This window comes from Copadichromis virginalis, linkage group LG16, assembly GCF_057382275.1.
Source record: "Copadichromis virginalis isolate Kocher_CV1m ecotype Utaka linkage group LG16, C_Virginalis_male_GT1.1, whole genome shotgun sequence".
Lineage (NCBI taxonomy): Eukaryota > Metazoa > Chordata > Actinopteri > Cichliformes > Cichlidae > Copadichromis > Copadichromis virginalis.
The window spans coordinates 23,463,559-23,476,898 of record NC_140633.1 but is presented as its reverse complement, the minus strand read 5'-3'; the positions used below and the strand labels follow the sequence as shown (position 1 = coordinate 23,476,898).

The 13,340-nt window shown below is 37.9% G+C and overlaps 1 protein-coding gene across 10 annotated transcripts in view; it reads left to right on the top strand.

The window, feature by feature from the left end:
- Nucleotides 1-13,340, top strand: part of uggt2 (UDP-glucose glycoprotein glucosyltransferase 2) — a 43,975-nt gene that overhangs the window by 5,742 nt on the left and 24,893 nt on the right. For 7 of the 10 annotated variants that reach the window (XR_014915488.1, XR_014915487.1, XM_085433910.1 and 4 more), the window contains exons 7-23: nucleotides 1,010-1,106; nucleotides 1,185-1,257; nucleotides 1,409-1,509; nucleotides 3,028-3,127; nucleotides 3,556-3,616; nucleotides 3,890-3,981; nucleotides 4,679-4,829; nucleotides 5,856-5,975; nucleotides 6,370-6,455; nucleotides 6,585-6,720; nucleotides 6,980-7,111; nucleotides 7,203-7,367; nucleotides 7,852-7,975; nucleotides 8,054-8,152; nucleotides 9,387-9,481; nucleotides 10,011-10,220; nucleotides 12,516-12,647. Coding sequence is in view for 8 of the 10 variants with exons in the window: in XM_085433910.1 (XP_085290036.1) it covers nucleotides 1,010-1,106; nucleotides 1,185-1,257; nucleotides 1,409-1,509; nucleotides 3,028-3,127; nucleotides 3,556-3,616; nucleotides 3,890-3,981; nucleotides 4,679-4,829; nucleotides 5,856-5,975; nucleotides 6,370-6,455; nucleotides 6,585-6,720; nucleotides 6,980-7,111; nucleotides 7,203-7,367; nucleotides 7,852-7,975; nucleotides 8,054-8,152; nucleotides 9,387-9,481; nucleotides 10,011-10,220; nucleotides 12,516-12,647 (1,974 nt within the window). In the remaining 2 variants the exon portion in view is untranslated. The remainder of the gene's footprint in view (nucleotides 1-1,009; nucleotides 1,107-1,184; nucleotides 1,258-1,408; nucleotides 1,510-3,027; nucleotides 3,128-3,555; nucleotides 3,617-3,889; nucleotides 3,982-4,678; nucleotides 4,830-5,855; nucleotides 5,976-6,369; nucleotides 6,456-6,584; nucleotides 6,721-6,979; nucleotides 7,112-7,202; nucleotides 7,368-7,851; nucleotides 7,976-8,053; nucleotides 8,153-9,386; nucleotides 9,482-10,010; nucleotides 10,221-12,515; nucleotides 12,648-13,340) is intronic. The other 3 variants (XM_085433907.1, XM_085433911.1, XM_085433912.1) reach the window with 1 other exon arrangement.

Here is a 13,340-nt window from a genome sequence, read left to right as displayed (position 1 = left end):
GGTTATGTTTTCACTGAAGTTTGACTCCTAGCAGGATTTTGCAAAAAGAACCCCAAAAAAACAAGCCAAATTTCATGATGAAAGATGGCCAGAAAAAGTTAACACTTTACTGTAAACAGTCTTTTTATCCATTACTTATATTTTCTGTCATGAAAAAAAATGTTGTTCCTCATAGTTTTTCCTGATCAAATGGACACTGCTGAACAACACGTATGACTGACCAATGTTCAGAGGTAGAATTAACAGATTTCTAAAAACTAACTGACAAACAGATGCCTTTGAAAGTAGGAAATGTGCTTTTCTTGAAGAAAAGCGGTGTGTAGGTGTGGAAGCTTCCTCGTTACGCTTGTGAAAGATTGAAGCAGTGTCTGGGTGACACAGGTGTCAAGGTTGAATGTCAGTGTATCTGCTGCTATACGTGTCAGTTTGTGTGCTTTTTGTTCCCACAGGTAAACTGTTTCATAGTCTATAACTTTCACTGACTGTAGTCTTGAAAAATCTATAAAAAGGCAACATGTTTTGCCACAGGTATGTGGGCACCTAGATATGGGCTTAAAGATGTGCCATGCTGAAACAAACTGAACAAAAACAAATGTAATTAGGAGACGTACTTTACATCGATTCTGGCTGTAAAGCCAGGGTGATCTTTGTGCTGTCATTATCTCTCACTTCTATAGGAAGTTTATAATGTGTCAGCACTAGTCAGCGTGTCACTAGTGTCAGCGTGTTCTGTTGTGGCTAAACCGTTGTTGCTTCGAGACATTTTCCACTTCATAACTCCAGTTATAGTTGACCAGGGGAAAAAAATTATTACAAAGATGGCATCCAGCGACAGTCTCAAGCCAAAACTCACCCAGTATGATGCATTCTACTTCAAATGTGTTTGAATGTAGTTTTGTTCACATAGAGTATAGTGGGTACATATAGGCAGAAAGTATCTTCTGTATAGAGCTCTAATTCAGATTCAACTCTGCACTGTTTTACATTGCTTTGCTTTTATTTGATACAGAATCCAAAGCCTCAAAAGATGCTTTTATCTGGGTATGGTGTTGAGTTGGCTATCAAAAGCACAGAATACAAAGCTGTGGATGACACTGAAGTAAAAGGTCAGTTAGTGATTTATCCAGCATTGTGTGTTGAACTCTGTTTCTCAGGCAAGTAAACACGAATCTCTTGCTTTATAGATTCAAAGACGGTTATAAATGTGGAGGATGATGATAATGATGAAGTCCAAGGATTCTTTTTTGGGACATTAAAGTAAGTAATATATTATCAGTCCTAAAGATGTTTTAATCGTTTATTTTTCTGTTGTTTCTGTCACTGTGTATTTGACACCACTTGATTAGGAGTCAAAAAGAAATCTTCACCTTGTATCGTGTCTTTCTGTTTTTCTTTTATCTCTCTTAAGGAAATCTCATCCTGAACTCCAGGAGCATCTTGTTGAGCTTCGCAAACATCTTCTTGAGAGTACCAATGACATGGCCCCTCTCAAAGTGTGGGAAATGCAAGGTATCAGTTTTTTTTCCTTTCAGTGCTGTTGACAACAGTTTGAGGATATTTTTCAATGTCTGTCTGCATTTGCTATTATCATGCACTAAGAAAAAGCTTAGATTTATTGAAACTGAAAAGAGGATCAAAGGTGAGGCCTTCACTGTGTATGTTTTATTACTGATGAAGTGCAGGTGAGGTTTATTTTACTTTTTATTTTTTAATGTAATATTTATTTACCCAGGAAGTAATCATACATTGTGATTAAAAACAGTTTTTCAAGGGAGTCTTGGCCAAGAAAGCACAGCATTGCAAGGTTACAAAAATTGTAAAATCACAAAAAAGCCAACCTGGGACACATTAAAACAAGGAAAGGACTGCAGATACATGGAGTAAAATCCAGCTTTTTACTTGCAGTTTTTTTTTTAAAATCAGCTTTTCAAGTTCCCCCAGGGAGAGAAAATTATTGAGCCTTAGTGTGTTTTGAAGGTTACTTCGTGACCCGGTCATAAAATCAAAGAAGGCTGTTCTACCAAGTTCTGAACAAATCTTGGGTACCCTGTAGAGCAGTGATCTACAGAAGCAATATCATAAGGGGAGAGAGGGAGTTTAACATTATTTCTGCGTAAAAATATGTACCGCTGCTAATGTCACATTAAACTTAATAAGGGCCAAGAAATCTGATTATAAAGTACTCATTGGTAGGTGGCAATTGCTTGGCTGCAATAAGTCCACAACATATGTGGAACTGCTCATGGCGTGGATGTTGTCACATTGCACTATAAACAGCAGCTACAATGAAAGCAGTGTGAAAATGGTGCATTTGTGAGTGGAGCTCTGCTTTGGAAACTTACAGGGTTGATATTGTATGGGTCTGAGGGATGTGAGTTTTGTCATCAGACGGTGAGCATGAGGCTCTGAGTGGATGTCCGAGTGCCTACCATTTTTATTTTGATGGTCCTGACAGTTAACTGTATTCTGTAAATGTGCAACAGCCCATGGTGCACAATCTCACTGAACAATGTGAGTTTTCACAACACTGTGCTGATCTATAAGCTGAAGACACACTCTTAAAATAAAAGCTCACTACCTTCCTGTATTTAATGCAGCTCTGCAGAGAATGAGTGCTAAAGGTGTAACCACCGAAAATATACATTGTGCTACACAGCTGCCATCGCTAAATTTAATAGGCATTCGTTTGCTGCTACATTGCTGCCGTGCTCTTTCTTTTTAAATGCCCCTTAACGGTCTGCATACACTGAGTATTCAGTGAGTTTTCGTAACAATTTTAGCCAAATGTTACAATGAGGCTTGCAGTTCTTGAAGGGTCGTCTGGAGCCTGTGGCAGAGAAGAGAATGCAGCTGTGTAGATTATTGCGTCATCTGCATAGGAAATACACTTAAGTTGTGCAGGTGCCCCTTCTAGTGTTATGTATTTAAAAGAAAATAGAGCTTGAAAAGCTAATAGCCACCTTTGACTTTACCTTTGCATTCATAGATGTATAAATGTTGATCATTTCTTTTGTTCGATCTATGTAGATTTGAGTTTCCAGGCAGCTTCTAGAATCATGTCTGCACCAAAGTTTGATGCTTTAAAGCTCTTGCGAGATCTCAGTCAGAACTTTCCAAGCAAAGCCAGGTAAGAAAATTCATCCTATTTTATTTTTTTTCTTGCTCAATGGTTCCTGTCAAAGCCCTGCCCTGTATGAATCTTGGCCAAACAAATGCTGTTCTTAAAGTGCACATAAAGTATACCTTTTATAGCCCCATTTATTTGAGCATTATTACTCCTTTCTGTGACAATTTGTAACCCTGCAATGAATGTAGATAATTTGTTGTACAGGGATCTAATCAGCTTTTTTAAAAGATGTTTGCTTATTTTGGTACCGGCAGCTTGTAATAACTTCAAAAAGTGCTGAGTAAGAGTCGGGTGTTTACAGGGAATTGACTGCAAACGCACCATCTTGAGGACCCACAGGTTTTTGGAAATTAAAACTGGCATTTTACTGCCGGCTGGGGATGCGGTAAAAGCTGATGGTGACTGTACATGTTTTACTGTTCCCACAGATCACTGACAAGAGTGGCTGTAAAGCAGGAAATGAGAAAAGAAATTGAGGAGAACCAAAAGGTGCGATATCATAGCGTAGTTGCTGTCTTTGATAATATCTGTTGCCATTGCACACATTCTATTTTAGAGAATCAGTTTCTAATCTCTGTGTCATATAAATTTCACAATAAATTTGACATTTTATTTTTGCTTTTCTCCTACTCTCTTACTACCCTTACTTGTTTCTGTAGTCTCAGTGCACATCGTTTCATGTGAAAAGATCAGACATTAATGTTAGAATCAATCATTTAGGGCTTTTGGGATTCAACTAACACTTTGAGCTTGTTCTTTCAGCACCTCAGTGAGACCATTGGTGTTCACCCAGGAGACGGTGAGCTCTTCATCAACGGGCTGCACATTGATCTGGACATTCACAATCCCTTCAGGTAGGAACACAGCAGGAAGGTACAGTCATATGCCTGTGCTCCCCCCTGGAAGCGCCAGACCTAGGGTGATCTTTGTGCAATACGATCATGACTTGCTGTAGTAATTTTAAGTTTTCAATATGTATTAAATCCTAATATTTGATGTGGTTTGAATTGTCATTTTCCACAATATGGATACATGAATGCCAGCTTCACCTTTTTTTCCTCTTGGACAGAATAACCCATCCTTCTCACTCACAAAGAGTGCTGTCTTCTTCTTTTAGCTGGTCGTCTCCTTGGCTCTGGCTGAATTACTTTTTTAATGGTGTTAGCAAGATAAAAGTCCAGGGCTTCTCTGACTTATATTTTGTGGACAAAGAAAACATTTTCCATCATGGTATATTGAATATTGCTTTCAATACCACAGATATAATATATGATTATATCAACCAGATATTCATCAATGAATGAATATCTGGTTTAATGTATCTGGCTGGGGCTATATTTTTCATGTTTTTCCTGATAGAAATATTGCATAATAACTACCACTTGTAGTGAATGTCACTTGTTATAAACAAAATAATATGTTTTAAAGTAAGGACACAATAAATTGCATTAATAAAAGACACTCTCTGATAGAAGTAAAGCATTTGGTGCAATGCATATATACTGACACACAGATGGAATCAAAGACTAACACATCATTTTGCACTTTCAGCATCTTGGACATACTTAAGTCAGAGGCCAAGGTCTTAGAGGGTCTACATAATCTAGGCATAAAAGGAGAACATCAAGATAAGCTGCTGAGATTACCTGTGAATGCTGTGGATGACAGTTATGCCTTAGATATCAGACACCCAGCCATAATGGTAAGTGATGTCTAAAAGGACTATATTCCCAGATCAACACACGTGTTCTTGTTTAGGGATCCTAAAGTAAGAAATTAGTAGAGCAGTCATCGGCCTATTGCAACAATCTGAAGCTATCCAGGAACCTCATTTATTTGGAAGTTATTAAGTTGGAAGTTAGCCAAGAAATGTTATTAAATTAAAAACTTGCAAGTTTTCATTTGATGCCTCTGGCAATTTTATTACATTAAGTACTATAAAAATGTCAGAAATATATGACGATATTAAGCCTGTCCACCCTCAACCAAAATATTTGTCAACTTGCATTTCCCCTGCTGATAGTCTGCTGGTGAGGCTTCATAGTTACACAGAGAAAGACCAGTATTATTGCCAGATGGATCGTTATGCATCTGATTCTGGTTGATTATTTAAAAAAAAACATCTACAGGGTCCAATAGTTTTCTCTGATCGAAGAACTTAAGAACAGTAATACATGTAATTTTATATACATCAAAACTAGCCAGCTTCACTGGCATTCTACTTGCTTTATTTGCATGTATATAATTCCTCTGCTGAGGAGGACGTGTTGCATGATTGGTGCCATTTGTTTGTTTTTCAACAAGATTACACAAAACTACTAAGCTGAATTTAAATGTGGGAAAAGGAGTAACCCAATAAATTTCACAGCTCTAGATCACTTTCTTTAATATTGTGAAATAGAACATAGGGCAATCGTGGCTCAAGAGTTGGGAGTTCGCCTTGTAATCGGAAGGTTGCCGGTTCGAGCCCCGGCTTGGACAGTCTCGGTCGTTGTGTCCTTGGGCAAATTTCAAGTGTATATATCTATAAAATTCCACATTCCTAAATGAAATGTCTCTAAATTCTTACATATGACAACCAGAGAGGAAGTCTGAACTGTTCATGCATTAAATATTTAATCCCTCTGTTATTTTTCATATTTTGGCTGCACCTTTGGGATTACTGTTATTATTAACTAGTGAATATTTTCCCACTAACTCTTCTGCGCCCTGTACCTGTACATTTTAGTGGATAAATGACATTGAGAATGACCTAATGTACCGAAGCTGGCCAACTGGTGTACAGGAGCTCCTCAGAGCCACCTTTCCTGGAGTCATCCGGCAGATCAGACGCAATTTCTTTAACCTGGTGAGTTTATCAGAACAAGTGAAGTACCAAGTGAGAGACAAGCCAGTAAATTCACAAATGGTTTGAGTACTAGTCAGCTGGACTTTGCATTTCCTATTTGTTTACACTGCATTAATGCAATAAAGAAAAAACAGTGGTGTGGGTAATAAAGGAAATGGAGCTGAGACAGGTCTTTATTATACATTTAAATTGTACATGTCCTAGGATTTGTCAGACAAAATAAAAAATTGAAATCACTGCCTCTGTTTTTCTAGTTTGTCTGGGTTCAACTTGCTGATGTGTTGGTTTTTGATTTGTTTTTTTCTAAAGTTTGCTTCATGTGTAAGTCAGGTTGGCACACAGTTGTTTGCAAAGCTTTACGACCAGGGGTTGATAACGATACCTCTGCTGTTAGGTGCTGTTCTTAGATCCACTGCAGGAAGAAAGTGGTGAGCTCGTGAAGCTAGCAGAGCTTTTCTACAAGCATAAGATCCCCCTGAGGTAGATGCTGCAATTTTTCACTCCTCCACAGCTGTTTATATGGTCCGCTCTTGGCATTCATAATCTTTACCTGGTAGTGATTCTCATTTCACCTGCAAATTGAATACTTGTTTTGTCCCGTTTGTACAGAATTGGATTTGTGTTTGTTGTCAACACCAAAGATGAGATTGATGGCTTCTCAGATGCAGGGGTTGGATTTTACCGACTGCTGAATTACATTGCAGACGAGTATGATTTACCCCAGGCTCTGATGTCTGTGGTCTCAGTAAGTATATCGCATATATAAATCTCTGTTGTTTTAGCAAGTGTTTCTTGCCAGCTCATATCTCTGCGTGCCTAGGAAATCAGTTGCATAATATTTTACTTGTGTTATCCTACAGTTTGAGACATTGTTGAAATAGATGAGTCAGTGGTATTTTTCCTCAGCTATCTGCTTTTTAAAATTGCGGTGGAAAGTACTGACACTGAGAGGGATCCGAAGAGAGTGATGGTCAAGTCTGAACTTCCTTGCTACTCTCTTGCAGCTGTATAGCAAAGTCGATGTAGGGGAGACGCTCTCTGCTGATACAATCACTGCTTACCTAAAGAGAAAATTCCCAAAAGCCAATTCTGAAAGGATTCTAGGAGTTGATTCAGAGTATGATGATAAAAGGAAGGTAAGATGTTTTTTTGTTAATTGAAAGTAAAAGTAATAACGTATGATTGATGAAGAGCAGCAGGTCTGATTTTAACTTTTGTTGGCTGTAGGATGGTGCGCTCTTCTACAAAAAGAGTGGCTTAGGTGCCCTGCCTTTGGCTTTATTTAATGGAGTCCCTTTGAGCCCTGATGAGATGGACCCAGAGGAGCTGGAAACAGTCATCCTTCAGCGCATAATGGACACCACTACTGCCTTTCAAAGAGCCGTCTTTATGGTATGATGCATATGCATGAAACGAGACTCACTCTTCATATTCAGCCTATGAAACCAATGTGGGGTTTTTTTGTCTTGTTGTTGTAATGAGAGGTGAAATTTTTACATTCATATATAGGCAGGTTTGTCCTGCATATGAAAGAAAATCTGACCAAAATTAGCAGCAATGTCATTAAAACATCTTTTTAAAGAGTTTTCTTTGAATGGAGATTAATTTACTGAGTGACAAAATACAGTTTTAATTTTCAAATGGGAAGAAATGAGAGGGAAATTCATAAGACTTCTGTTAAGTAAAGCAATGCGTACTCATTACCTTAATTATATGTGGACCAATAATGATTCATTTCCCAAAGGCCCACTTTGAGTCAGGAAAAACCCAGACATGAGTGAACTGAAGTACTCAAGCACTGGGGAACTGCACCGGTGGCAATTTGTTCATGCTGTCAGTTATGTAACTAACACACTTTATGTCCTTCACCTTATAGGGCCAGTTATCTGAAGGCTCAGATGTGGTAGACTATCTAATGGAACAGGCCAATGTGGTTCCCAGGATGAACCCTCTTATTTTAAGCAGTGACCGAAAGTACCTTGACCTCACAGCCACTCCAGGTGCTCCTTGTTCTATGCCATAAAATATGGATGCCACTGTTTACATTCCTCTTATGTTATACTTTCCTTTATATGCAGTTGCAGATGATTGGGAAGACACATATATGTTTTCTTATGTGGACACCAGAGACAAAACGGCAGTGATTGCTAAGAGAATGAAGTACTTCACAAATAGTGGTAAGAAGTCACTTCTTTTTGGTTTGCTTTCCCAGTAAACACTATTTCAGATGAAATCTCATATTTAGAAACATAATGCTATATAAACTGGAATAACTACTCTACATTAATATAAGGTGTATCTGTAAAATTAGCATTTTTGTTATAAACAAATTGAATCCCACACTGCTTTGCTGATGTATGGAAATATGAAACTGGGTTTTATTAGGGCTGGCAGGCTGTGCCTCCAGCAAAATCATTGCTGGGTCTTCTGACTGGCTTTTGGCCAGCAGTCTAAATGATCATCAGAGCTGCATTTCGCTGCTCGGGCCCAGAGTCTAGCTGCAGTGTTTCAGAGGAGGCTGATTGCCATTCTCTCTCTGTGGAGTAGCTGTCGGGCCAACTGCCTGCTTTTCTGAAGGACTGGCTGACTGGCCGGGGCGGGAATATAACCATGACAGGTGGCAAGGTTCTTCTATAATATGTGACAGATGTCTTAGTCTCTCTCACCTCTGACACAAACTAAACATTCACTATAATAACTACATTTCATTCCCCTCTCAATGTCATGTGATTATCAGTGTATAGACAGAGTAGGACCTTTTACAAGACACTGTCTTTGAAAGCTGTGTAAACATTTAGGTCAACATTGAGAGATTGAATTCTTCATAAATAAATTTGTCCTCTACTGGTGAAGTGATTATACTTGCTGTGGCTAACTAATCAGCTGCACCTGCATACTATCCCATTAATGCTGCACCTCAGTACATAAAAGCGCACAAACGTGGCCAAAATGTTATGTTAACCAAACATTAGAATGAGAAACACATGGGATCTAAGTGCCTTTAGTTGGTGCCAAATCGGAATATCTAAAAATGAAAAAAACAAAAAACCCGCTGTTCTCCTGGGATTTAATGAAAAACAGTCCCTAGTGGTACAAAAACAAAACAAACAAAAAATCTGCGACACTTCTGTGAGCAAAACAACTTGTGAAGAAGAAGAGTCAGACATGGTTGAAGCTGCTACACCTTACACTCGAAGAGAGAACAGACTGCTGCAGCTGAAGAACAGGGAAGAACAGGACACTAGAAACAACCAAAATAGACTGCTCTTGGGGATAACAGGAGACTTACGATTAGAAAGCTAAAGAATATAAAGTAGAGTCTGAGTTTAGAATGGTTTACAGTAATGGCAGTAATGGCTCTTATTTGTATTGTACACATTATTCTATAAAGATTTTACTCTTTTACCTCAGATGAGGATGGGATGACTCCTGTAACTCTGTGGGTAGTTGGGGATTTTCAGAAGGTGTCAGGACGAAAACTCTTGCTCAGTGCTCTGAAACACCTGGTAAGTAAAATCAATACTGTTCTTTTCACTTCTTTAATTTATGTTATCATTTAGGATGTACACAGGACGTCTTAGAAGGCGTAACAGATAAATCTAATACTCTAACTTATCCTTAAAGCAACAAAACTTGTGCACTAAAAAAAATCAAATAGAAGTGGAAGGGATGCAGAACTCTGAAATGGTTTTGGTGGTGATTATCATGGCAGGTTCATAACAAAAACTATAATTAAAATGTCATTTTCTGCTGTGTGCTCTCACAAAAAATCATCAGTGTAGATTCGTCTTAACTGAAATATGTTGTGGTGATATTCTACAGATGAATAACGTAATAAAGCAAATGTTCTTTTTGTCATTTAGAGATCATTAGTAGTAGATTAGGTTGAAAAGGTGAGATCTTTACTTTAAAGCACTATTTTTTGAGAGCTCTTCATCAGTGACATATGTGGTAGCTGGATATATGAGCATGTCTGCTATTACTGTGAATTATAGTGTCGTTATGTTTATATGTGTGTGCGCGTGTGTGTGCAAGCAGAAGGCCAGTCCTGGAGTGCGTGTGGGGGTGATAGATAACCCCAGTGAAAAACCCTACGACGATAACACTGTGCTGTACAGGGCTATCTGGGCCTCTCTCCTCACCCAGAAGAATAAGGCTGCGGCAGAGTTTGTGCATAAACTCCTAAAAGAGGAGAGCAGCCAGCTCCTCCAGCAGGGGACCAAGATGAAAGACTTACTGATGCAGGTAAAGAGGGGATTAAAGAATGCTCTTTTCTTTTCTTTTCTTTTCTTTTCAGACTACACATATTTTGTTTGGACTTTATATATATATATTCTTTTATATTAGAATCACTACTTTAAATCATATTGTAACCACATGATTTGACTTTTACCTTGAAGGTAGCAAACCTTGAAAGAGGAAAATCTAATATAAGAGCTTGTTTTTTTCACTGCTCCTTTTTTTTTTACTTTGAGTTTTTATTTGATCAAATAGGTGTTTGTTTTAATCCAACTATTTCCAAATTTAGACATAGATTAGATGTATAGCTGCCAACAGTCCACCTATCTATATATTTTGGATGCGTTATATTCATGCTGATGTTTAGTAGAGATGGGAATCACCAGACACCATGTGATATTATATTATCGCAATATTTCACCCACAATATGATATTGTGATTTATAACATTTTCCAATATTATCAGTGCTCCAATAACGCACATTTTAATTTGTCACCTTTTTTAACTGGAAACTATGTCCTCAAAGTTAATCTTTGTCAAATATTTATTTTATTCTGTAAGATAAAGTTATTGCAGTTATTTTTTTGTTGCACAATAAGATTGTCAAGCATAGGAACGCTGTCATTAAAACCGGCCATAAATCTTGGCATAAGATGGAGTCAGTCGGATATCAGTCTGTGATCGACTGGGATCAAATTGGCAGTTTCATACAATCTATCTCTGATAATAAACCTGGGAATAATTGTGATAAATTGTTGAAAATTGTATATCTATATATCTTTTGCTGCCTGTTAACTATTACATATAACTATTACATTTGTGTTCAGCACCCTTCCTGTTCTATAGGAATATAACAAGAATATGACCTGAATTGAGTTGAGTCATTGACAAAGACTTATTCAGATTGATGGCAAGATGCTGGCAATCCGTGTGCATTTATAAAGTAGACAGCAGTTAAAACTGTTGGAACGCTATCTATTTTAGACACACAAAAGTTAGATTAACTTGAATCTTGTGCATGGCTACCTTATCAAAGTTTACTTGTCCAAAGAAAAAACTTCAGTTTCATACCAAGTGCATCACTTGGTAAGAAAGTTGCTTTGCTCTGATATAACTGATAAGTATTTAATAATATATTTGATTAGGTAAATGGTTTAATGGAGGTAAAAGGAGAAAAAGTGCGCAGTCAGGAAAATAGTGATTGATGAGCCCATTCTCTTATCTCTCTCCTCAACATCAACTCACGGAATGCATTTACAGCACGCATGATACTCCACACTCCTTGGACACCCAGGCAAACAGCCTGCTCACTGTCAGTTCCACTTGAAATAGACTGCAACACGCTATGAATCTTTAACTAAAATGTGCTGGTGTAAACATGGTCTCCCGAAGCTGATAAATAGCCAACTGCTCACAGCTTCTGGTTATGTGATCCACATGTTTTCAGCCAAGCCTGACCATCACTGCTGCTTTAAGGCAGAACTAAATCATTCTCCCGTCTTCATGCTGTAATGCGCAGTAACCACCCACAAAGGACTGTGCATACGCAAGCAAATTCTCAGCCACTAATCAACAAATCAGCTGATGGAGTATATTCACCATCAGTTATGCAGTAGATTGTGTAGTTTGTTTGTTTTTTATTTAGGACCTACTATAATGAAGTTCCCCTCAGTTATACTAGCCTTTCACAATTGGGAGAGAATAGGCTGGAAATAGAGATGGGGTGATAGGTAGGATGTAGCAGTGTGACTTGAGACCCAAAGCCAAGGGATATGAGTTTATTATTGGCTGCCAGACAGACTTGCTGACTGGATTGTGCTGACATTATTGGTATTTCACCTGTTCTCCTGAGGAGAGAAATGTTGGAGAAACTAATAACCTGACTCCACAAACCCTCCACACTCCCAAACCTAATTTGTTATAGACAAAACTGGCAGGGGTTTAATTAGGAGTTTGTTATATTAATTACAAATTGATTAATCTCATTTTCACACATGTGCATTTCTGACAGGTCTGGCTGAAATATTTTATGTTTGAAAACTGCAGTGATTGTGCTGATGCGAGGCATCAATGATTCTGTGAATAATTTTTATTTTTTTTGTCTCACATACATCATTTTTATGTCAATGCATCACTCTTTATATTTTTGGACAGGCTGAAATGAGAGAAATGTCTTTCAGCTGCGTTATTGGATATTTCAGTTGACCACAAACTATGGATTACATCACATATTCTTAGCCAGCCAGTGATGCAATCAATTTATCTGACATTGTAAACAAACTTTTGTTTTTCTGCTGTAGGGCATGGATATGGATGCCTTTGAGAAAAAATTCAACACCCTTGAAGTTGATTTTATCCGCACTCAGCAGTTATTCTGTCAAGACGTACTGAAACTCAATCCTGGACAGCGTGCAGTGATCAGCAATGGGAGGGTGAGTGGGCTCCAGCTTATGCATAGTTAAAAACTGACAATGGATGCAGTCAATCAGATCAATGGCAGAAAATCCAGGGTTTTTCCTCGGTGTAAAAGAACCACGCCACTAATGAGTGAACACATATACTTATGGCTGTGTAACTTCTGCTGTTATTTTTTGGCATATGGGTAAAGGCTCATGAGTAAAAGTAACCCCACCTACATAAAAACTCAGTCCTGGTGATTTTTCTCTGGGCAAAAACCAAAGCTCTTTGGTGCTCGAAAATTTCATAAGCAGGAAAAGCCCTGCAGTCATGCTACACACGGAGGAAGCAAATGTTTGCAATAGTGTCATATTTTCTGTGCATAAGCAACTTCCCAATATTCTAATCGGAAACACAATAAATAAATAAACTGTGTGTGATCACAGTCTGAACAAGTAGCCAGCCACAGTTCAACTCATTTTAACTCAAAGCTTCTCTCCCTTAATGTAGTAATGCAGCTTGTACAGATTCCGAAAACCACGGGAAATTAATAGTACAAAAGTATTGTTAGAAAATCACACAAAATTAATCACATGATTAATATCTACCTCTGTTCTTTAAAAGTAACACATCCAGCTTTGAAAATGTATTAAACTGTTTTAGATGTTTAATTTCAGTATACGACTAACTTAATGAAACTATTGCCCTGTTCAAAATTAAGTGTGACA